We start from the raw sequence: 23,447 nt of genomic DNA, 5'->3' as shown, positions 1-23,447 counted from the left end.
GAAAAGCTCATATAGGCAAAAGTGTAAGACCTCTAAATTAAATTTTAGATGAAGCCTAACAAATCCTTTTGTCAAAGCCTGTTGGGAGTACACACCACATCACAGTGGATCAGAGGTGGATAATGGACAAGGGACATTTAGTTGAAAGGGTTAAAATTTAATTTTCTAATTTTTTTTTGTGGAACTTAATAAAGTATTATTTCAGAATATAATAACTCTATGAGACCGTCATTGAATAGTGGAAACTCAACGCCGTGCCTCGTCTTGTTCTCGGAGTGAGAAGTCTCTCGAATAGGAATCGAAACAACAGCCTCGTTTTCAGTCGGACGCGTGATCTCGAGAAAAATATGTCAAGGACAGAGGGATAGATGGAAATCAAATTGATCCTTTAATAAAAAGGGTTCCGTATTTACCTTTTGAAGTAAAGTAACCCTAAAAAATGTATTTAGGCGTTTATTTGTGTGTTTGTGATAACATTTGTATTAATTAATAAATATACTGAAAAAATAAATTTAAGAGAAGTATTTAGTAACATTTTCAGACAGAGTACCTTCAATCCTAACCAACCAGAGTCCCTATAAAGCCTAGTAAGGCATCATGAACCTCAAGTCCAAAAAAAAATTTGAAAATTCATATATAAACAGATATAAAAGACATTATTTCAAAATCTCAAGGTAACCTAACCAAAAAGCTAAATATAAAAATGCCTTACAAATTAAATTTCGAGATAAGATTCCAGTCCTTTGATCTCAGGGCTGCCAGGAGCCTTATTTATGATGTACAAAGTGGGTCAACCGAGAGGACGACGTACATGGAAAGATAGTGTTCATAATAAATTATAATATAAGGATTAAGGATGGTAATTTAGCATTATTATTTTTAAGAGAAAGTAAGTAACAGATTTAGCTTAGTGGTATGATATTAATATTTTACAACAGGGTAGGTATAGGGAACCCACGACTCAAAACTAAAAGTTCGTCCGCCACACCACCGCTCCATTTTCGAGACACCGAGCGAAAATCAACACTGCGCTTCGTCTTGTTACTAGATTGGAGAAATTTAAATTATTAATTCCTCCAAATGAGAATCGTATCCACGACCGCCGCGTTCACAGTCATATACTGTGTTGCTAACATAAAGATATACATATGTACTTAGTATAAAATGTAATATGTTCAATTCAATATTTAACTTCAACAATCGCTATAATGTAATAATTATAGCATATAATTATAGAATAACCTTTTCGATAAATGAACTATCCAATACAAAAAAACACAATTAAACCAGTAGTTCCTGAGATATGCGCGATCAACAAAACAAAAAATATGTAGAAAAAAAATATAAATCGCGATTTTCCAATCAAATACGCATTATATTGTTTCTTGTATATGATTTATGACATCGTATGTGGGTCAAGTGGTGGTAACGAGCTGACAATGGCTGACAGTGGAAGATATCAGCGTTCGGTAATATGACGAGCATCACGTATATACATACATACATACATACATACATACATATGTTTTCTACGTACTTATGAAATAGTTAGTTTTCTTTATTATTTATCCATTTTTCTGCTTGTGGGACTCGTCTAAATCTATAGTGTTGTTATTTAAGTACGAAAACAAGAGACATATTTTATATTATAATCTATAATTCAGCGAAAAGTGGGGGAAACGGGAGTCTTAATGGTAACAGAGTGTCATAAAACTAGGTTCCCAGGTTCTCTACCTATCCTGCTATGTACGAGACATATTTACAAAGTAAAAAAAATCTATAGTAAGTACCTAATTGCTTAACTCACTAACATCATTGTCATGCTTCTGACAATTGTCATATAGACGTAACACGCTAGAGTCACGCGATACATTAAGCAGTTGTTATAATTCCATTAGTTGTGGTCTTGTTACCAGCTTTCATATAAATATATATAAAAATTCTAAGAATATATATTTACTAGCAAGAAAATTGTGTTTTATTAGATAAAGTACATAATTAGATTAGATCGAGTCCAGTCGTGGCACAGGGGCACAAGAGTCAAGAGACGACAGGTCGAAGGTTGGTTTCCCACTTGAAGCGGGGTTGAGTTCCCCAGAAATAGGCGAAAAGTGTGGAACGGAAGTCCCGGGACGGAGCGTCTTAGCACTTGGTTCCCAGGTTCATCTCCCCCCTCCGGAGTAGGCATATTCAGAAAAGTTGTTTTATAGCAAACTAGCGACCCTCTTGCGGCTTCGCCCGCTTTAACTACTGGATTATTCATGTAATGTATGTTTGCAAAGCACTTAAGATAATGTGAAAATTAATTAAACCCTAATGCAACCCGCATTTTTGTAGTTTCAATAAGGATTATCCAATTGTTTTACACAGCAAGGATTTTTTAGTAGGTACCGTAATTTTGAATCTGTGCTACTAATCATTTCAAGTACTTATTAAAATATATTTAAATGACTATTTTTAAACGGAAGAAATTATAAACAAAAACCTACCTACTAATAACTACTACAAAAAATGTGAAACCAAATATATCGCGCTTAAATAATACATTCAACTCCAATTATCCAATACGTGCAAACGCATCTAACTAAATCTTCGTTGCTATAGAGGCAGCCGGGTTTTTTTTTTTCGAGCTTGTGGTTAATGTTGAAGGGGGTATTCTGTCCCTGATGAAAAGCAAGCACTACGTGGCTGCCTGTGAGGAAAATTAAATAGAATGCATGGGCCGGGAATCGAACCCGGGCCGCCTGCGTGGCAGTCGAGCATTCTACCACTGAACCACCGATGCGTTTAAGGCAGGCGGGCGCGGCGGATGCATGGCGAGTGGCGAGCCGTATCGCAGCAAGGAATTTTTGATATTGTAACAACTTCTAAAGTACTTATTAAAATGAAAAACAGTAAAAGACAGTTTTGGTCTACATTAAATGGCCAACGTAACTAATGTACTTATGTATATGCTGAGAGTAAGGGATAAGTGAAACTTGAGTAACATACAGCTGATGTGTCAACGGCGGGATGTGTCAAGAATTAAATGCGTTTTTCTGTAAAACTATTCGCAATTTCGAAATATTGTAAAAAACAAATTTTATCTTCGTTTAACGTAGAAAATTAATAAAGTATTTTAAAGGATAAGGATTAATACCATTATGGAAAAATATGACTCACAATAAAAAATATATTGAAATTATTATTTTTAGACAGAAAAATGATCACTACACGTTATTCTTAAAAGATATTAATATGCCGTCGCGGACTTTTTTGTAGATCTTATCAAGAGGAACAATACTCCAGTACATTTTTTTCATGTAGTACTTACCATTAAAGCAGCGCATGCGCGAAAGTGTCTCAACGGGTAGGACTTTATACATATTTATCGTATTTATGTTAATTTACATAAGAATGTACAAATAATAAACTATATATAAACCTTCTACGAAAAATACTCGACCTAATGGTGAAAACCGCATCAAAATCCGTTGGGTGGTTTAGAAGAAGAAGAGGTAGAAACAACAGACAGACACGAAAAGCGACTTTGTTTTATAAGATATATATATATATATATATATATATATATATATATATATATATATATATATATATAGGAAGGATAGAATACTAATTATTTTTAAACTTGGTAACAATGTAAAAAAACACCCGAGTTCTAGATGTAATCATAACTTTTTTTCAGCTTCACGCTGTATTTCGCACACCGCAGGGAAGGCTAAAGGAACCTAATATTAAGATACTACGTTCCCTATTTTCTGCTGAATTTTCATCTGCGCCAGGACAGGCCTCAACTCATCGTCATTATAACTCTCATGTCAAAATTGTTTCTAAATTAGATCAAATTTCGGACTATTGTCTAATAACAATACTCTCAAGGAGGTCTATTCTATGAAGTTGCTTGTTGAACTTGTTACAACTTGTGTAAGAACAAAACTATTTCACCAGAATAAGTACTCGTAAAACTTACGACGACCTCAATTTGATACTGAGCATAAACGGGTACAAAGATCGATGGTGCAAATGATAGGAGGAGGATGTCTTAGAGAGCTTCACGCTTTTACCTGCAAATTTTTGTCATTTTTCACTAACCGAATTTGAGAAAAGAGAAAGCAGGGAACGTTTACTCCTAACAATCACGTTAGGGGTAAGCGTTTATAGTCATAAAAACGATATAGTATAAAAGCATTTCCTTAGTATAGTATGTTTCTTAATGGAAACGGAGTGTCGTAACACTACATAAGTCCCCAGGTTCTCTCTGCCTACCCTTCTATTCCTTCAGTAACATCGAGAAGAATTATTTTGAGTTACGAAGAAATATCAAGCTCACAACACCTAAATAGTTTTAATAAAAATTTTCGAGAACTTCTCAAGCGCGAACATATTGTAGCTACTGTTTTTTATATTAAAATTGTTTGCCTTACGGCGAATTGTATGTACTGAGGGAAATAAATTTTTAAGAATTTCATTTCTTATATTAAAGAAGTTGGTTTTTAGGTCGTTATGATGCAGCAGTACGGCGGTCTCACTATAAACGCGACGTTGTGAGTATGATTACCACTCCTTCGTGCTGATAACATGAAAAAGGGCGGCGTTGGGTTTCGACATTCCATATGCAATTTTTCGAAAATTGAATACGTAGGAAAAGGAGTGTCTAAACACTAGATTTCCTCTGCCTACCCTGCTGTTGCGTAATATAACTTAAAGCTCGAAAAAAAATTTTTTGCAAATAACCTCAATATGACATTTTTCTTAGTTGAATTTGAATTCCTGCACTGAGAAGGTATTTTTATTCTGAGGAAAAACGTAGGCGTCAAATGACCCGTTAAAGACGTCCCATTGTTCCAGTACGAAACTCAACAAAGGTTCAATTCAAACTGAAACGAGGCTCTGTTTCAGCATTTTAAATCTTTCTTGACTTTTTTGAGGCCAGTCGTGGTACAAGGGCACACTGTATGTCTGTACTGTACTGTACTGTAAATGTCACTGGTTGTAGGGTCGACCCCCAGTCGAGGGAATGAAATATTTCCTCAAGAATTCGGCGGAAAACGAGGAACAGAGTAGACACCAGGTTTCTCTGCCAACCCTGCTGTGTGCGGGAAAAAAAGCCTGATTTTTCCATCTATCAGTCAAATACACTGTTATAAAGAACAACTTAGCATTCTCTTACTTTACCGGGAATGTAATGATCCATCATTTTCAGTCGTTGGTAATATAATTTGCATAAGACATTAAAAACAAAGGAAATTATAACGCCCTCTAACTAACTCCCTTTATATGTCTGGTAAGTTTTTCTTAATTAAAATAATACTTATAATTTATATAGTTGTCTTTACATAAGATTTTCTTTTAGCTTAGCCTTTTTTTAGCTTTTAGGCAACCTAGTGATAAGACACTATGTGACGGAACTCGACGCCGCGTTTTGTCTGGGTATCAGAACAAAGTTAGACAATCAGACATTAAAAAATAGTTACCACTAACCAGAAAATTAAATGATACTATTATGTTTATTATTATTATTTAAAAAAGCGTATACAGTACCAGTATTAATAATATCTACTTAGTCAAATTAAACACACAAAACTCAAGAAAGTTACACACAACGCGCCACCGAAATGCTTTTAAAGTTCTAAAGGCAAACAATGTCATTATAATACAGCGGTCTATTGTTCTAGTTAGTCGTATAAGCACAAATAGTAACAATTATTAATATTATAGTTCCACGCTGTATCGCATACATGGCATGGTACGCAGAGGGAACCTCCGAACCTAGTGTTATAAGATTTCGTTCCCATTACGACACTTTCGTTGCCTACTCTCCATATTGTCTCGTTACCAAAGCAAGAAAATGAACGTTCCACCTAATGGGAATTGAAACTTGTGCCAACTTAAATATTCAATTACATTAAGTACAAGTTTAAAATCAATTTTAGACCATTTATGGCCATTTTTAATTATGTCCATGTGGCGATTCTTAGCTTTGTCCATTTGCCTAGTCTTAACTATGTCCATTGACCACGGGATCGAAGCCGCGGATAAAAGGTTAAGTTTCTATATAAAACTTATTATAGTAACTTTCGTTGCCCACCATACGCCAGTCGGCCCATATAACGCTTGTAAAGACTTCATTTATTCAGGAGCAATAGGCGAAATGTGCGAAAGAAACTTTGAACATGTTAGGTCGCCTTTGTGACAATGTTCACTCTACTTACAAATAACAATACTATATGAATAATGTATTTATAACTAGTGGGCCCGGACGCGGCTACGCCCGCGAAAATATAAGCCTAAATCATTAAAATAAGTTAAAAAATAATAATAAGTGGAGATTTATTATTAGAAAAAATATCTGAGTAACCGAAATGATAGAAAAAGTACCTAAAGTTTGCCGTGCGCGCGCACTAAACATTTTTCTATATTAAATAATTATATTTTTTTGCGAACAATATTAAATAAAATCCCAAATGATTAAAATTACAATATTTTAAGTGTATAACATCGGTATAGATAACCGAACTCAGATAAATTAATTATAAGCAGCAAATAATTACATAAAAACTAATAGTAATTCGAAAATATATAAAAAATTACAAAATCATCAAAGTCATCTGCCCAACTATAATTTCCATCTAGATGAAATGCTAAAAGTGACTATTATATTTATTTTCATAAGGATGAATATCAAATTATAGAAATCATTTTTTTTTTGTTAATGTAGGTATACAAATCTATATCGGCGCGCGCCATGTATGCATTAAGCAAACTCACTTTGGGTGACGTTTTCTTAAAAGAACAAACTTTGCAAGCCGTTGCTTAGCAACGCGTAGCGACGATTGTTATTAACATGGCGGAATAAATTGCTTGTCAAATTAATTATTTTAATATATTGATATATATCGAAAATATTACAAATATGAGAAAAAAAAAGTATCCTATGTTCATCCCGGGACCCTCAAGTATCTCTATATGAGTATTTTATTACAATTAAATTAGCGGTTTGGCCCTGATTGCGTAAAGGACAGACAGACAGACAGAGTTACTTTCGAATTTATAATATAGGTATGGATATAAAAACCAGCTCAGTCTGGCTTTTTTTTAACAAATAAAAAAATCTACCCATTTAATATAAGAAAACTGCTTTAATTTTATGCTACAGGATTACTTACTTTATTATTTTTTTAAAATATAAAAATGTTATTTTATGTAAAGAAAATAACAAGATCTTTTTAGAAAAGAAAAATTTTTTTTTGTGAAATCGTATGGCTTTATGCTTAAAGCGCGCGAACGGTTTCGGGTTCTTAGGCTAACACCATAAATAAGTTGGTGTAAGTGTAAGTCAGAGCGTCAGCGGTCAGAGCGCTTGGAGAAGTTCTTGAGGCGCAGCGCAGGTTCAAGACCCGCTATTCTCAAATAACAAAAATTACACATTAAATAAAATAATAACAGTCAAATGTAATTACTTTGCCAGTGGGTCTTCAAGAGATGTAATTAACTAAGTATTTTGTAGACCCCTTTTCCTCGATTAGGGGCGAGTCAAAGGACATTGATTAAAAAGGAAATTAGATTCACGAATCGTTTCCGGTTGTACCTTTTAGTATAACAGTTTAATAATTTATTGGCGTACTTTTTCCTCCTTTTAAATTTCAAATTAAAATATTTTCTTTAAATACTGTCAAATTATTTCCATATTGAAAGAAATTTATTAAAACAATCACAGTTTTAATATAAAATTGCGACAACTAAATAAAATAGTTTTATTTTTTTAGCTTCACGCTGTATCCCGTACAACGCAGGGTAGGCACAGGGAACCTGGGGAACTCAGTATTAAGACAAAAACCGAAATATTGTATAATATACTATACTATTAAAAAAAATATTCCGCCAAACAATATGTTTGGCGGAATATTTTTTTTTAATAATCATAATTGATAATATTATCATCAAAATTTGAGCTCGGTTTGATCTTAAAAATGTTCATATTCGAAAAAGAAATTTATTTACAAACACCATGCCCTCGACTTGTGATATCTTTCTTTTATGCAAAAATGTTATTTAACTGAACTTTTACGCTCCAATACGTGTTGTATCATTTTAAGGCACTGTCGTAAATGCTATAATAATAATAAATAAACTGCTTTGTAATCCTTCAAAGAGATTTGGATTACAGAGAGCGAAGCGAGCGGCCAGCATCCAAAGCGAGCCGAAAGCGAAGCCTTTTGCATATATAATAGTCACGAAAATTGCCGAATGAAAATATGTATGATAAAAATTGAGTATACTAAGCACTTTGAACGCCACTCAACACGGCATCTCTCCAGAATAGGTTTCAGGTTCCATAGCATTAGGTTCCCAGGTTCTTTCTACACATACCCATAATATAAATACAATATAAACAAATGAAGCGTGCAGCTGATCTTATAAAGCTAGTACCTATCTATAAATGAAATGGCAACACCGTAAAGTACACTCGACGAGGCGATACGGCACACGTTTACGACTGTCGCTGAACTCAGTTAAGCATACACATTGTATTGTGAGAATATATTAGGCGCTATAAAAACGTGGGTTCGACGGCATTTAGGATATATGAGATTTAAGATGTAAAATTATAATAGGTGGGTAACAATTTCGTTAAGTATTTTTCGAAAACGTATGGGAATTTAAACGCGTCTCAGTGCTGACGACAACTTAATGTTAGATTCACCATGTATTCTACTGATAGCTCGAGCCTGATAATCTAATGTTAAGATACTCCGAGTCTTAATGGGGGTTTATTCCTCACTTTCTGCCGAATTCTGGAGTCGTTTTTTTTTGAAAACGTAAAAAATGTTAACCTACCGGGACTGGATCCTGTGAATATTTGAACCATGCAAGACGAGCAAGTTTTTTTTAAACAATATCAGCAAAAAACATGTAATATAATTTTGTAAAAAAGTAACTCATGACAAAATCATTTCACTTATTCTAAGTTAAACTTACTTCAAATACTACAAAGCAATAGTTGATGCATACAAACATTGTACCGCGTATTTACTCAGTGAATGTACCCTTTATGAAACTATGTATATATACGTACTGTAAACTTGTTTAGTATGTTTGTATGAACTTAGCTGTATACACTATACAACATCTTAACTGTTTAAATAATATATCAGGTTCGCTGCAACAGTTTTACTAATAAAATATGTGTTTTTAGCGGGGTGAGCAGAGGGAACCTAGTGTTAAGACACACCGTTCCCCAAGCACCGCTCAGTTTTCCAAATTTCGCGTGTTAAGTAGCGAAACTCAATGAAGCACTTTGTAAGACAAAGTGCTTCAAATTGAATTGTGAATTTTATGTGTTTAATTTACAGTAAATAATCGATATAACAATGAAATAAAAAATTAAGTTAAATAATAACGTTAGATTTCATCTATATATACGTGTATAATAAAATTGTAACTGGGTGCTACATGATAGGTATATAAGAGAATCTATTATGCATTGCTGTATTTATTTATGTAATAGAATCCAAAACTTGTGTCACTAGTTCCATATTGAATGACACAACTCAACGCCGCTGAAAACCAGTCCCCCGAGAACGGATTAAACCCACGACCACAATGTCAATATGGTATTATTATTAGAAAACCTCGAATCACTTTTAGCACGCGGAACGTGAGAATATTCCTTAGTGTAAAGTTTTTTTTGCCTTGATGTTTCTTTATAATAGCTAACCACGTGTGAACCCGGATTTGTTTTTTTTTATATAGAAGAATATAACTAGATTGGCTGAAACAAATTAAACGGTACGCGTCATGTGGAGTAGAGGCCGGTCGTGGCGTAGGGGCACAAGTGTGTGACTGTACACGCGACTGGTTGCAGGTTCGATTTCCACTCGAGGAAAATAAATATTTATTTCAATTTATACCCTGAGATCCGGCCGTTGAATCCTGCATAAACGAGTTTTCTTAATTAAACCTATATTAATGAATAATACATGATTAGTAGAACAGATTACACCTGGGTTGCCTGGAAGAATCCTGCCGCAATCACCTTTAATTACATTTTTTCGTAACTCGTTTTTGGAGAAAATTGCACCCATACGTTTTTTATATGAATCGCACATCATTTGAAAGATAATCGCATAAGGAATTGGAAAATTAAGGGTTGCCAGCTCTCAGTCTGCCGCAAGTCTAGGGTTGCCTGGTTTAAACATGTCACTAAATGTTAATAATTTGCACTCATGTGTTTTTTTAATGAATTATATATCAAATTAAAGCTTATTTTTTTCTGAACACTATAAAACAGGGTTGCCTGGAAAATTCCTGCCGCAAACAGGGGTTGCCAGCGTTTGAAATATTTTATTCCGGTTCCGTTTGACTATGAGAATAGACGATGAAATGCGCGGTCTACCTTATGTTTTAAAGTAAAATATTATATAATAGAAGGTCAATCTTAAAATCAATGTTTATTCTAATTGTTTACCTGTTAAATGATGATTTTAATCATATTAAGTACACGCAGAAAACTATTTAAAGATCATAGGGCAGAAGAAATCATCCTTATTTTTCAAGTAAAATAATGAATCTATAATATTGAGTCTTTGCAAAATCTATTTTCTAAATACTAATATTTATTTATTAATTTAAATAACCCTTTCAAAACAATTAAATTATCTAATTAAGTAAATGTTTACAAATATCGATCTACTATAAGGTATTAGTTACAACATGTTTCCTTAATATAATGAGAGGTGACAATTATTGCGGATATTTTTTTATTAATTAAGAAAATATGGAAAATTACATTTCAATAAACAATCTCTCTCTCTCTCTCTTCGCCCTCTGCTTGTTTGATTTGACAACGCCGTCCGTATCCGTAGAAAGAACTATGGCGCCCATCTTTTTGGTACGAATATTTACGTTTTTGCAAAGTAAATGAAAACTATTCAACTAATAAAAACTATTAAAAAATATAGATAAAAAAATGTCGCTAGCAAGAACTTGTCCATCTATGCTGATAGTTTTTAAGGCATTTAGGTCTGAAAGAATTGTTCTTATAATTATAATAAAGCGTAATCACTCACTCACGTCCCTAACTTAGTGTAATCAAAACTGAGGCAATTCCCACGGCCACAATTGTCACATTTTATTAAACTATATAATATTAAAGATTATAGTATACTTTCGTTTTGCATTAGAAAATAATTAAAAAATACTTCTTTATATTTTTGTTTTAAAACAATGAACTTTTTGTAACACTGTAAATGATAACCGTGCATTGTGTCACTATTTAAAAAAATGTCACTGTATTTAAAATTCATTTTTTGGCGAAACAATAACATAATTTTACACTTTTGGAAAGGTTCCTTGTTAAATTCTATCACATTTTCACATCTTCATTTTTGTCAAGTAAAAACGTCTTTACTCCAAAACGAAAGGTAAGTAACTAAGTAATATGCTCAAAAACAACTCATTTGGCCATCTGCACTTTTATTGCATTTAGAAACAATACATCTTCGAAAATAATTTTATTGCATTTGGTTTGCTTTGTATGGCGTCGCAAAATGTTTATCTATAGTATAAAATAGCCAACTAATTGATATTTGCCGACTCTTGGTCATAAACCGTAAATAGCGTTTATTAGTCGGCATTACTGTCGGATTTTCTTCGAATTTATTTTGCTAACTTAGTTTTGTTTATATTATTATATATATTTCTTTCCTATGCAAATTATGAAAAATTGCGTGAGAAAAAATCAAATCAAATCAAATCAAACAAGTAGAGGACGAAGAGAGAGAGAGAGAGAGAGTTCATTGAAATGTATTTTTCAATATAATTAATGAAAAAAATATCCGCAATAATGGTCACCCTTCTTTATATTAAGGGAACATGATGTATATGTATGTATATTAATAGTTTATAGAAGATCGATATTTGTAAACATTTACTTAATTAGATAATTTAATTGTTTCAAAATGGTAATTCAAATTAATTAATAAATATTAGTATTTAGAAAATAGATTTTGCAAAGACTCAATATTATAGATTCATTATTTTACTTGAAAAATAAGGATGATTTCTTCTGCCCTATGATCTTTAAATAGTTTTCTGCGTGTACTTAATATGATTAAAATCATCATTTAACTGGTAAACAATTAGAATAAACATTGATTTTAAGATTGACCTTCTATTATATAATATTTTACTTTAAAACATAAGGTAGACCGCGCATTTCATCGTCTATTCTCATAGTCAAACGGAACCGGAATAAAATATTTCAAACGCTGGCAACCCCTGTTTGCGGCAGGAATTTTCCAGGCAACCCTGTTTTATAGTGTTCAGAAAAAAATAAGCTTTAATTTGATATATAATTCATTAAAAAAACACATGAGTGCAAATTATTAACATTTAGTGACATGTTTAAACCAGGCAACCCTAGACTTGCGGCAGACTGAGAGCTGGCAACCCTTAATTTTCCAATTCCTTATGCGATTATCTTTCAAATGATGTGCGATTCATATAAAAAACGTATGGGTGCAATTTTCTCCAAAAACGAATTACGAAAAAATGTAATTAAAGGTGATTGCGGCAGGATTCTTCCAGGCAACCCAGGTGTAATCTGTTCTACTAATCATGTATTATTCATTAATATAGGTTTAATTAAGAAAACTCGTTTATGCAGGATTCAACGGTCGGATCCCAGTCTATATTATATTTTCATTTTTCACTCTGACAAAAGTCCGCCGTTGAGTTCCTCCATTTAATTCCTCAAAAATTCAGCGGAAAGTGAAGAACGGAGTCTTAACACTAGGTTCCCTCTGCCTTCTCTGCTGTATGCGGGATACAGCGTGAAGCTGATTTGTTAATTGGAATAAAAATTACCAACTCTGCTCTGTGCGTTACATATAGTTAGAAACCTCATATGTATTATAATTTGATTTATCACGCCGGGCTACCGTAGCTCTGTGAATAATATCGTTTGACATATCTAGGTCATCACACCTCGATAGTTCATTAAGAGGAATATTAAATCTTTGTTCTACATCACGAAATCTACTCTATCCTGTCCTATAATAATATTTACTGTTATAGTTTGTAATTAAAAGGGTGTATTTACATACATGGAGAGCAATATACGAATAAATAATTTTTAGCTTCGCGCTGTAGCCTGCACGTGGCATGGTAGGCAGAGAGAACCTGGGGAGCTAGTAGTAAGACACTCTTTTAAGACACAGAAATATTCGATTTTTCTTTATGACATTACCTCCATATTGGAATATATATTGATTTAATTAAAATAAAATCATCAACACCACTAAAATGACCCTCGCTAAACATATCACACTGAATTTGAACTAAAAATAACTAACTAACTATAAAATAATCGTTCTATTATTAATTAGTGCGTAACAACTTACATAACTGGCCCCAACATTATACGTTATTTATATAGAAAATATATGTTATTTTTCCCCCATCCCTAGTTATAAATCTGTACTTACTGTCACGGTACATTAAGTTATTTCTTGGGTCACTTCTCGATTTAGCGAAGCCTGGTCAAAGGGAGTGTACGGTTCAGGGGGCAAGTAAATGGCAGGAGGTGACGCGTTGTCTTTTGGTTTTAATTCATTAGCTTTAATTGTAATTGCATGGGGAGAATGGGGGCTGGGAATATATTTTTTTCATTTTTTTGTAACCCTTATAGGATCATTTTGTGATTCGTTTCTCTGCCAGTCTATTAATTTCACTTTTCTCAAGAGAGCGAGGAGGTATAAAGTTGAAATAATAATAATAATAACAAACATCCCCGTCTTAGAAAAATTAACTTTCTAAGTCAACGCAATTAAAAGAACCGAGATTTTATACATTGTTTATACTGCTTTTCGTATGAACATTGCCGCGTAATCGAAACCTATAGGGTACCTACATCCCGTGGACCTACGATTATGAAATTTGGCAAGAAGTGAGAAGTTGCAGTACAAATACTTAGAAAAATAATCCGAAAAATGAATAGATACATTAGAAATCTACATAGCATGATGGACAGAAAGTCCAAAGTGTTTAGTTTCTCTGTTTCTAATTTTGTACCACCTGATATCAAACTTTCCGCTAAGACTGCGCCTGACTGTAAAAGTAATATTGTGGGTTCAGTCACCAATCGTCATTTTCATAACAGATATTTTATTTTTTAGTTTGACCCTGTATTCCCACATAGCAGGGTAGGCAGAGGGAAACCGGGAATCTAGTGTCTTGACTCCAGGTTATCGTTGCTCTGATACACGGAAAAATAGCATAATACGAAAAAAAAAACTATTCAAATAAAAGCAGTTCTTATATTTTGTATAGAATAAGATAGGTAATCAAGCAGACGCCCCACTAATGGGGAGCTATCATCGTCCATGGGCATTTTCAACAAAAGGACAGCGGATGGGTTGTCTATAGCTACTAAGGGACAGGAAAAAACATTTAAAAGCCCTCCAGAATATAACATTTGAAAAAGACTATTGCATAAGGCTGCCAAATAATTTTATAATTTGCACGTAAATTTGTGTTTGGCGCGGTGTTGAATTCTGGCACTCAACACAAAGCAATCCCTTAAAATATTAATAAATTTCAAATAATATGTTTGTTTTCTTTAGATCTTTCAGAACCTTTTTTAATTTCATAATAAAATATCTTCAATAACTTTAAGAACTTGCCAAAGGCAATGATATTTTTAGCGAAATAACCGAAATAAAAATCGAGAACTTAATTCAATGATAATGAGGGCCGTGTAGGCCAAACTTATATATTACAAATTATATTACAAATGTACCTACCTAACAACTTATTTACTTAATGTTAAAAGAAAAATATTAAATAACGAGGGCCTTGGGCTTTACCTGGGGAAACACAAATTTGACATTTTAAATCCTTACTGTACAAGCGACAAGTTGTGAGTTCGATGCCCACTTGATGAAATTATATATTTAGTATTTTCATTTTCCTCCTCAACTCGCATTTACTTCAGAATTAAGCGGAAAGTGGGGAACGGAAATGTCTTAATAGGAACTGAGTGTCTAAAATATTTAGGAAAGGAAAGTATTAGATATTTCATTTCCTCAAGTGGAAATCGAACTTACAACCCATCAATGTTTTAGAATATCCGCAAATTCGCTCGTTATAAATAACATTCTCCCACATATCTGATACAACGTGTTAGGTGACGTATGCCGATAGTATTCAATAAAGTATGTGTGTTTGTTCGTGCCAACATTGTATACTACTAGAGCTAAAGAACCAATATAAATGGCAGAAACATTGTGCCAAACATTGAATTAGATAAATTGTAAGTTATATTTTAAACTACCTCTAGGGTAGTACCTCCCTCAGTGAGTTATGAAATTTGGCACCAAGTAATAACAATACAAATTTAATACAAATGAAGAAAAAAAAAGGAGAAGTGATATTGCTCTTCGCTATTATATGAAATATGCATTTCATTTCCTCGAGTGGGGAGAGAACCCACAACCAGTTGCATTTACAATCACACTTTGTGACCCTCCGTCACTGCGGGCCTCAAACATGTTTTAGACAATTATAAACTAATTACACTTTTAGTAAAAAAATAGCATAAAGTAAAAATTCGTAATGATGAAATCCGTAGACGAACGCGGGTTACCGACATAGCTCTCAAAATTTGCAAGCTGAAGTGGCAATGGGCAGGCCATATTGTCAGGAGGGCCGACAACCGATGGGGAAGAAAGGTCGTCGAATGGCGACCCCGTCTCGGCAAAAGGAGCACAGGCCGCTCTCCAACCAGGTGGACCGACGACCTTAAAAAGACAGCGGGAATCCGCTGGATTCAAAGGGCGCAAGACCGGACGGAGTGGCGAGAATTAGGGGAGGCCTATGTCCAGCAGTGGACGTTGACAGGCTGATGGATGGATGGATGAAAAATAAGGGTCGTTAGTATACTCGATAGAAACCCCACCACTTCAAGTAACTCACGTAGTATCAATACAATACCTACTTGAGCTAAACGTAAAGCCGTAGAAATGAAAGTTAGTTCAAACGTCGGGATCGCATTACCCTCGATCATATAAGGAACGGTGGTAGCGATATTAAAAAGTATGTTCTCCCAGGGCAAACATTGGGAACCTGTACCACGTTTCATACGTGACTTTCCTCCAGTATCAACGACGCTGTCGTTGCGAAGGCCGAGCGAGGTCTTCCTTTGCCTCTCTTAACACCCTACCAAGCCAGGCAGAGGGAACCTAGTGTTAAGACACTTCGTTTCCCATATTTCGCTCAATTTTGGAGGCATTGGGTGTAGAGTGGCGAAACTCAAAACCACGCTACTAGAGTTCAAAAATGAAAATAATTAAACTATGTTCTGTCTCACGGCACCACGATATTATCTCCAAGTTAAGCGAATTAACGACATTGGCTGTCAAATACTAGCAGTTAGTGGTAGGTTTTTTTCAGTAAACGTATAAATATTGAAATAACTATAGCTTATTTGAGCTGTCATGTAACCAGTAGGTGGCCACATAACGTGCATTGTCTTAAAATTGACAAGAAAGTAAAGATCAGAGTATTCTTTTTTTTTTCTCCGTAAGTTTCTCTTACGATACAGGTAAATGCGCGAAATAAAATCTAGTGATTAATTTGTTTTTTACGGAATTGCAAGTAAAATTGCATATAAACAATTATTAAATAAAGTGTAAGTTTCGAACCTCTTAAATCCATGTCTTTGAGTTACCACACTATAACAGTGTAATAATTGTTCATTACAGTTTTTTTTAATATTGTAATTGTAAGATTTATTAATTTATTACAATTAATTATTAACAATAGAATAACTAATTCGGTCTTAATTTTAATAATACATATTTATGCTGCAGTTAGCCGCATGCAATGATCGTAGGTTCTTCACTGAGTTGATTAAGATGAACAGGATTCCGATAGTCGGTTTTGATTTATTTTTGACAATAAAAATAAGTACGTAAGTGCCATTTGTCATTATTTTTCGATGTTTATGCATTTGACGCCTGAAATTAATTTAAAGGCATAATTTAAAATTGTTATTTTATAATTACATAAATATAATATTAAAAGAGTGAGAGCGGCGTTGAGTTACGCTAGCTGGGGAGGCGGGCCTCATAACACTAGGTTCCCCGTGCCTACCTGTATACAAAGTGAAGTAAAAATGCGTTACGTAAAAATACCTTAACTTAGGCATGTGAGACTAAACTAATTACCTTATACTCGTATTATTTTAATATATATTTCACAAATTAATTATTATAATGCGAGACATAATCCGAGAGACCGTCGTGGTTCAGGGTACAAGGGTGTGACTGTGGTTTTAGGTTCGATTCCCACTCGAAGGAAAGAGTTATTATTTATTAATATTTTTATTTCTTCGCCCTGGTGTCAAGGCAAACACCTGGCGTTGAGTTCCGTCACTCACGTTTGCAAGATACAAGATACAGCGTTAAGCTGATTTTATTTTAATTATTATAAGCACAAGTCATTTAATTCAGGCTACTCTATCTAAGTAGTTAGGTAATTTAAAAAATTCTAACCTTCGTCTATAGTTAATCCATCTGTGTTGTTTACGCATTCATTTACATCTTTTAAAATCAGAATATTTTTAATACAAGTATTTGTAATAATAAATTATTAATTGTGAATAAAAGTTAGTTAAGTTACTTATATTTCATTGTATTTTCTTTATACTATGTTATCTCGATAACGTTTAAATAACTATATTTATAATAGGTAAGTTGTATACATTAAAAATATGAAAATGATGAATTATATATTATAATAACACTGTTTCATGTCTTATAATTAGGTTTATGAACCTTATAATAAAAATATAAATTAAAATTAAGAATATTATAAAAAGACTAAATAAAACAAAACTCAATATTTTTTATTACTTTTAAAAGATTTTATAAATAAAATCTAATTCAAAATAAAAAAGATATATACAATATAATTATTATAGAGCCATAAAAACCATTTTAACGCTCATACAAACAAAACCTTTATGGTTTCTATTAGTTTTAGAACGTGATATCGTGATATAATAATATAAAGACACTAACCTGCATATACCAACACAAAATCCGTACAAACACAGGAACCTTGCACTAAATGTTGAATTAAACTTAATTTTAATAGATATTTACTTAGATAATATGTTAGATATTATATTATTTTGTGATTATTTAATCCCGAAACGTGCTATTATCTTGATAAAAAGCCGCGGACTGAACGTGAAGCAACGTCTATACTCCATGACAGGTGTACTGCGCACGCGTGCTACGCAAGGTCGAATGCCGTTTTATAATCTGCGATTTACTATTTAGAATTATATTTGTAGTTTTTTTAAATTTTAATATAATAACGGTTTTTATTTATGAGTTTTTTTATTAATATTTATTTTTAATTTATTTCCACCAGATTATGAATGTACCTAAAACCTAAAAAGACTTGAATGCGCAGATGAGCAGGATTAAAAAAGATAAAATATTAAAGTTATATTATATATTTAGGGAAAAAAACAATTGTTTAACAAAAACAAGCTTAATAAGAATATAATAATTTAAAGAGTTTATTAAACTCTTTAAGTTATTATATTGTTATTGACTTTGATTTTTAACAAATCCTGATGATTTGTTGACGAATAATTAAAAAAATAAAGATGTAAAACTTACATATAGTTACAATACTGATCTTAAGATCAAAATTGTAACTCTATCCTTATTAATGAAGACAACACTCTTAAATAAAATATACAGAAAATATTTAGACAAACATTTACTAATACAATTAAAAATAAGTAGGTAACTACAAACGATAAAGAATATCGTTACGATAAATTATATAAGCCTCATGGTCTATGATAATATAACTATATATAAATAAATCAAAATTTAATATAAATACTAATAATCAAGTAGATTTATTAAAACAATATTTTTCATGATGTTATGTAAGATTAACCTAAAACATTATTTAAAAAATACTAGTAACAGTTACGATTTATATAAGACAGTAAAGTCTAATATAAATCGTATAAAAGTAACCGTAACCGTTTTAATCAAACGGCACAATTTAAATAAAAGGAAAATATACATTTAAAAATATAAACAAATAAAAGATGGCACTTCAAATGGATCCACCATAATAATTATACGATTTTCTTTTTTGCATTAATAATTTCTTGAGCGAAGGTATAACGTTTTTTTATATTTAAAATCTAAGTTCTGATATTATAAATAAGTTAAAAGTAGTAATAATTAATATAACAATAAACAGTCAAATCTAATACAAATCGCACAAAATCGTTTCGATCAGACTTAAAATCGTGGCTGTCACACTTCATATGAATACAAATAATTTAATACATTACAAAAATAAAAGATGTCGCTTCAAATGGACCTGCCATATTAATTTTCAATTCCTAATTTGCAACCTTGTCTTCCTCAAACACTTAGCCCGTGGTATTTTCATGTCGTGCATGAGGTGGCAATGCTTTTTTAATTCTGAATATTTCCTAAATTTAGATCCACAAATCAAACAGTCAACAACGATTTTTCTAACGCTATGCACCCGCCATTCGTGATCCCATTTATCTTTTAAAGTCTTGAAATGGTTTTGACAAAATATACAACGAAACTTCGGTATTTTTCTATGATGAGCACATTTTATATGTTTGTTTAGCATTGACCGGAAATGGAATTGTTTACCGCAGTAGCGACAATATAGGGGTGAATTATTATTGTGATATTCCATATGGCGGGATATCGTTTTCTTTGAATTAAATTTTCTTTGGCATAAATCGCACTGGAAGAAAGTGGTGCCGTGAATTTTTTTATGTTTAGAGAAATTGCTCGAGTCGCTGAAGGATTTGTCGCAAAATGTGCATTTGTATAAGGTTAGTCTGGCGTGCTCGCGTAAGTGGGATTTGTATCTGTCTACTCTTGAGAACGCTTCCGATTGACATATCTGGAAAGAGAGAAAAGAGAGAAGATTGAAATAATTATGTATTATAATTTGACTACTTTCAGGAGTTTTATTGTGTCGTTTTCGAGTACAAATTTGTAATACTTTTTACAACACACAAATTTTAAATAATAATAGTAAAAAAAAACCAACCTCGCATTGTATAGTAAGGGTGCCATTTCTGTTGACCGGTGTTTTAGCAAGAGTACTTTTTACAACATGTTCTATTAAATGTCTTTTTAAGTCCCCAATACGATCGAAAGACTTTAAGCAAACGTTGCAAATCTGAAATATTTATATTTTTTATAAACTTCACGCAAAGAGGAGTAAATAAGCAATATTTTGGTGCCAGAGCGAAGAAATTACGTCACAGACAAACATACAGCAGACAGAGTTCGTTTCTAAATTATAATTAAATAAATTATAATATATTTTTTATAAAAATAACCTATTTCCATTCTAATATAATGTATACTCTATAGTATAGACAATTGCGAGTAGTTTAGGCGTAAAAGTAAAACAAACAAACTTTTTTTTGTAATTTATAACTTATTTATAACATTGTACAAGCACACACACATTATACAAGCATAATTACTATAATAATATTAGTAAAATTATAAAAACATAATTATATTACCTTTTTATATCTCTTATATTTCAACGCCTTTCTGGAATGCGGCATAAATATTTCGGTAGCCATAACTTTGGCTATAACAGAATCAGCTTCAGAAGCAGCGGCAATTTTATCCACCTTCATCTGGTCTTCATCAGATCTTATTATAAAGTCTTCAGGAAGTATATTATCATCGTCTAATGATAGTGTACAACTACCTTCACCTTTAATACAATAGATTAAACTCTTATTTTTTAACATATACAAAAGCCAGGCGAATGAGGCCGGTCGTGACGCAGGGGCACAAAGTGTGCCTTTAAGCGCGACTAGATGGGTTCGATCCCACACTCGACGAAATGAAATATTTATTTAATTTTATATCTTCATTTCTTTGCTCTGGTGCTGAGGCAAAGCGCAGCGATGAGTTTCGCCACTCAACACGCAATGCCTAAAGATTTCGGCAGAAAGTGGAGAACGGAGTCTCTTAACACTAGGTTCCCTCTGCCCTACCCTGTTGTGTGCGGGATGTTATTTTCATTTTTCTGGTGAGACAAAGCCTGGGGTTGAGTTCCGCCTGTCAACACTTAATGTTTTTAGTTCAGGTGACGGAACGGAGTGTCTTGATGCTAGGTTCTCCCTGCTAAGTAAGTAAAATAAAGTATGGGCCTGTAAAAAATACACTAAAACTTCTTTAGAAAATAGAATTCTTTACCTGCGTGCTTCAATTCAATTTGTTTATGAGTCGACATAATATGAGCTTTAAATTCAGAATATTTAGAAGCACTATAATCACATATCTCACAAATGAAAATGATATGGCTTTTTTCTACGTGATTTTTAAATTCTCTAACACAATAGAACGATTTAGTGCAGTACACGCACTGACACTTCTTTTGGTGTACCGAATTCCGATGGGTTTTTAATGTGAATTTGGAAGCGAATACTTTATGGCATTTCTCACATTCGACGTCGGGGTCGCCGTGGCCGAGGCAGTGGATCTCAAATTTTTGTTTATTTTTCAATATCTTGCCACACTCGCTACATTCATATTTGACTTCGGGTGTAGAATCGTTATTTATTGTAGACTTTTTACTCTTGTGGTTCCCCACCATGTGTTGTTTAAATGCAGTTATTTGATCGAATAGTTGTTTGCATTTCTCGCATTGATACTTTTTCTGGTTTGTCGAATTGGTTTCTGTTAAAAAATTAGATATCAATTTATATAACTGTTAATTAATTGCATTAAGAAATTAGTTTTAAAGTTCAAACTAAAATTAAATTCCTTTAAGAGAGTCCTAACGATACATAATTTCATGTTCCGCCTTTTATTTATGGATAGTCTATGTATATGTAGGCCTAAGTATGTATAAATATCGAGACCGTCGTGGCATAGCGTCTGACTGTAAACACAACAGTTTTGGGTTCAATTTTCACTCGAGAAAACGATTTATTTTTATTTACTCGTTCTAGACACAGCGTGGTGTTAAGCTCTGTCACTAACTGTACAGTTTTTTGAAAATTGCTTCGAAAGTGGGACACGGAGTGTTTTAACTGTGGATTCCCTCTGCTTTCACTGAAAAAAGAAATTAATATACATGATAAGTCATAGCTAAAACTACAATGCCTTACCTTTAACGGCTTTACTTCCAACTCCGTTTCCAACACATTCCAGGGATGGATCATCGATCCTTATCTTATGTATCGTCTGCCCGCAGTGGGAGTCGCGGCCCGAATACAAAATTGTCTTTTGCTGTTTCGACATGGATTGAATATCCGGGGACATAAGCTGTTTCAACGCGTCGTTCTCTTTCTGCAAATCAATGTGCTTCAACTCCTCTCTTCCCTTATTCTCATTCTCCTCAATTTCCTCCGGCAGCTGATTCGAGAAAACTCCAGACTCAAATTCATCGTTTTCATATAAATTTGTATATGGCACCTGACTGGTATCAGTAGCTATGATTTTTCTAAACTTTTTATTTTCAAATTCTTGTACAGGTGAGTCATGCATGGACTCCTTGTAATTATACACATTATGTGTAATGTAAGTGTTATGCTGTTCCACGATTGAACAGTTCGAGAGAGTTTGAAACTGAAAATCCACAGCACCATGGCTGTTGTAGACAAACGGACTCCTCGCTGGGTCTATCCACACCTGGGACTGGCTGGCATCATTTATAGTGATAGGTACAGGACTTTCATTTGAATCAGTCAGTCCGTTTATATCCGTATCACTAATGTTAACATCGAAACTATCGATAAATTTAACGTTACAAAAACCAGAATAAATACCGTTTTGGTTGCCTTCAGTATCAGGAGAAGTAATATTGACAGCAATGATCACATTGTCTGTATTGTCGTGGTTAGGTTCAAAGGAAGTGCATTCCTTAGGGATGAGAAGCACTGGGTAGCTTTTGTCTGATTCAGTAATATAGATCTCTTCCTCCATTTCCTAGAATTTATCACGAAAAAATTTTTTATTGTCAACCAAAATCACATTTCATATAAGCTAATGTACTTACACGGGCCCACAAAGTAATCTGCATACATATTGTAAACATTTTTACTAAAAAGAACCTATCGTATACACCTATGACCCTTTATTCTAGTTTCTAACCTCAAATTTATAGATTAAAAAACAAAATTACGGTTGGCGTCATATTACTTTATAAATTCAAATGGAGGTAAACAAACAGAGAAAATATTCGGGTAAAAAGTCATATAAATAAAAATTAATTATCTTACCACGTGTAAACCGGGTGTCTGCAGCGTTGGCAATTCAAAAGAACTTGTGTGAAGGTATAATATAGATGAAATCAGTCAAATTCTAAATCTACCTTCCATTTTC

The 23,447-nt window shown here is 33.1% G+C and overlaps 2 protein-coding genes across 5 annotated transcripts in view; both read right to left on the bottom strand.

Annotated features, from left to right (window-relative positions):
* Positions 1 to 18,259, bottom strand: part of norpA (no receptor potential A) — a 77,698-nt gene extending 59,439 nt beyond the window's left edge. For 2 of the 3 annotated variants that reach the window (XM_085199057.1, XM_085199054.1), the window contains exon 1: positions 18,084 to 18,259. The gene's annotated coding sequence lies outside the window, so the exon portion shown is untranslated. Of the gene's footprint in view, positions 1 to 712; positions 805 to 18,083 lie in introns of those variants that run through there. The other variant, XM_085199055.1, reaches the window with a different exon arrangement.
* A 524-nt stretch (positions 18,260 to 18,783) lies between these two features.
* LOC146531079 (uncharacterized) lies at positions 18,784 to 23,447 on the bottom strand. Of its 2 annotated transcripts, none has more exons than XM_085199061.1 (6): positions 23,345 to 23,447; positions 22,232 to 23,051; positions 21,315 to 21,797; positions 20,627 to 20,826; positions 20,140 to 20,271; positions 18,784 to 19,989 (listed from the first exon to the last, which is right to left on the bottom strand). In XM_085199061.1, exons 2-6 carry the CDS (start codon positions 23,046 to 23,048, stop codon positions 19,438 to 19,440), a joined length of 2,184 nt encoding a protein of 727 aa, XP_085055187.1. In that variant the 5' UTR covers positions 23,049 to 23,051; positions 23,345 to 23,447; the 3' UTR covers positions 18,784 to 19,437. The 2 variants fall into 2 exon arrangements, with proteins under 2 accessions (XP_085055187.1, XP_085055185.1); XM_085199059.1 differs by lacking the exon at positions 23,345 to 23,447 and adding an exon at positions 23,122 to 23,279.

Source organism: Heliconius melpomene, chromosome 16 (assembly GCF_056956725.1).
Source record: "Heliconius melpomene rosina isolate 202511_hmr_F chromosome 16, ASM5695672v1, whole genome shotgun sequence".
Taxonomy (NCBI): domain Eukaryota; kingdom Metazoa; phylum Arthropoda; class Insecta; order Lepidoptera; family Nymphalidae; genus Heliconius; species Heliconius melpomene.
This window is presented reverse-complemented; position numbering and strand designations above follow the sequence as displayed.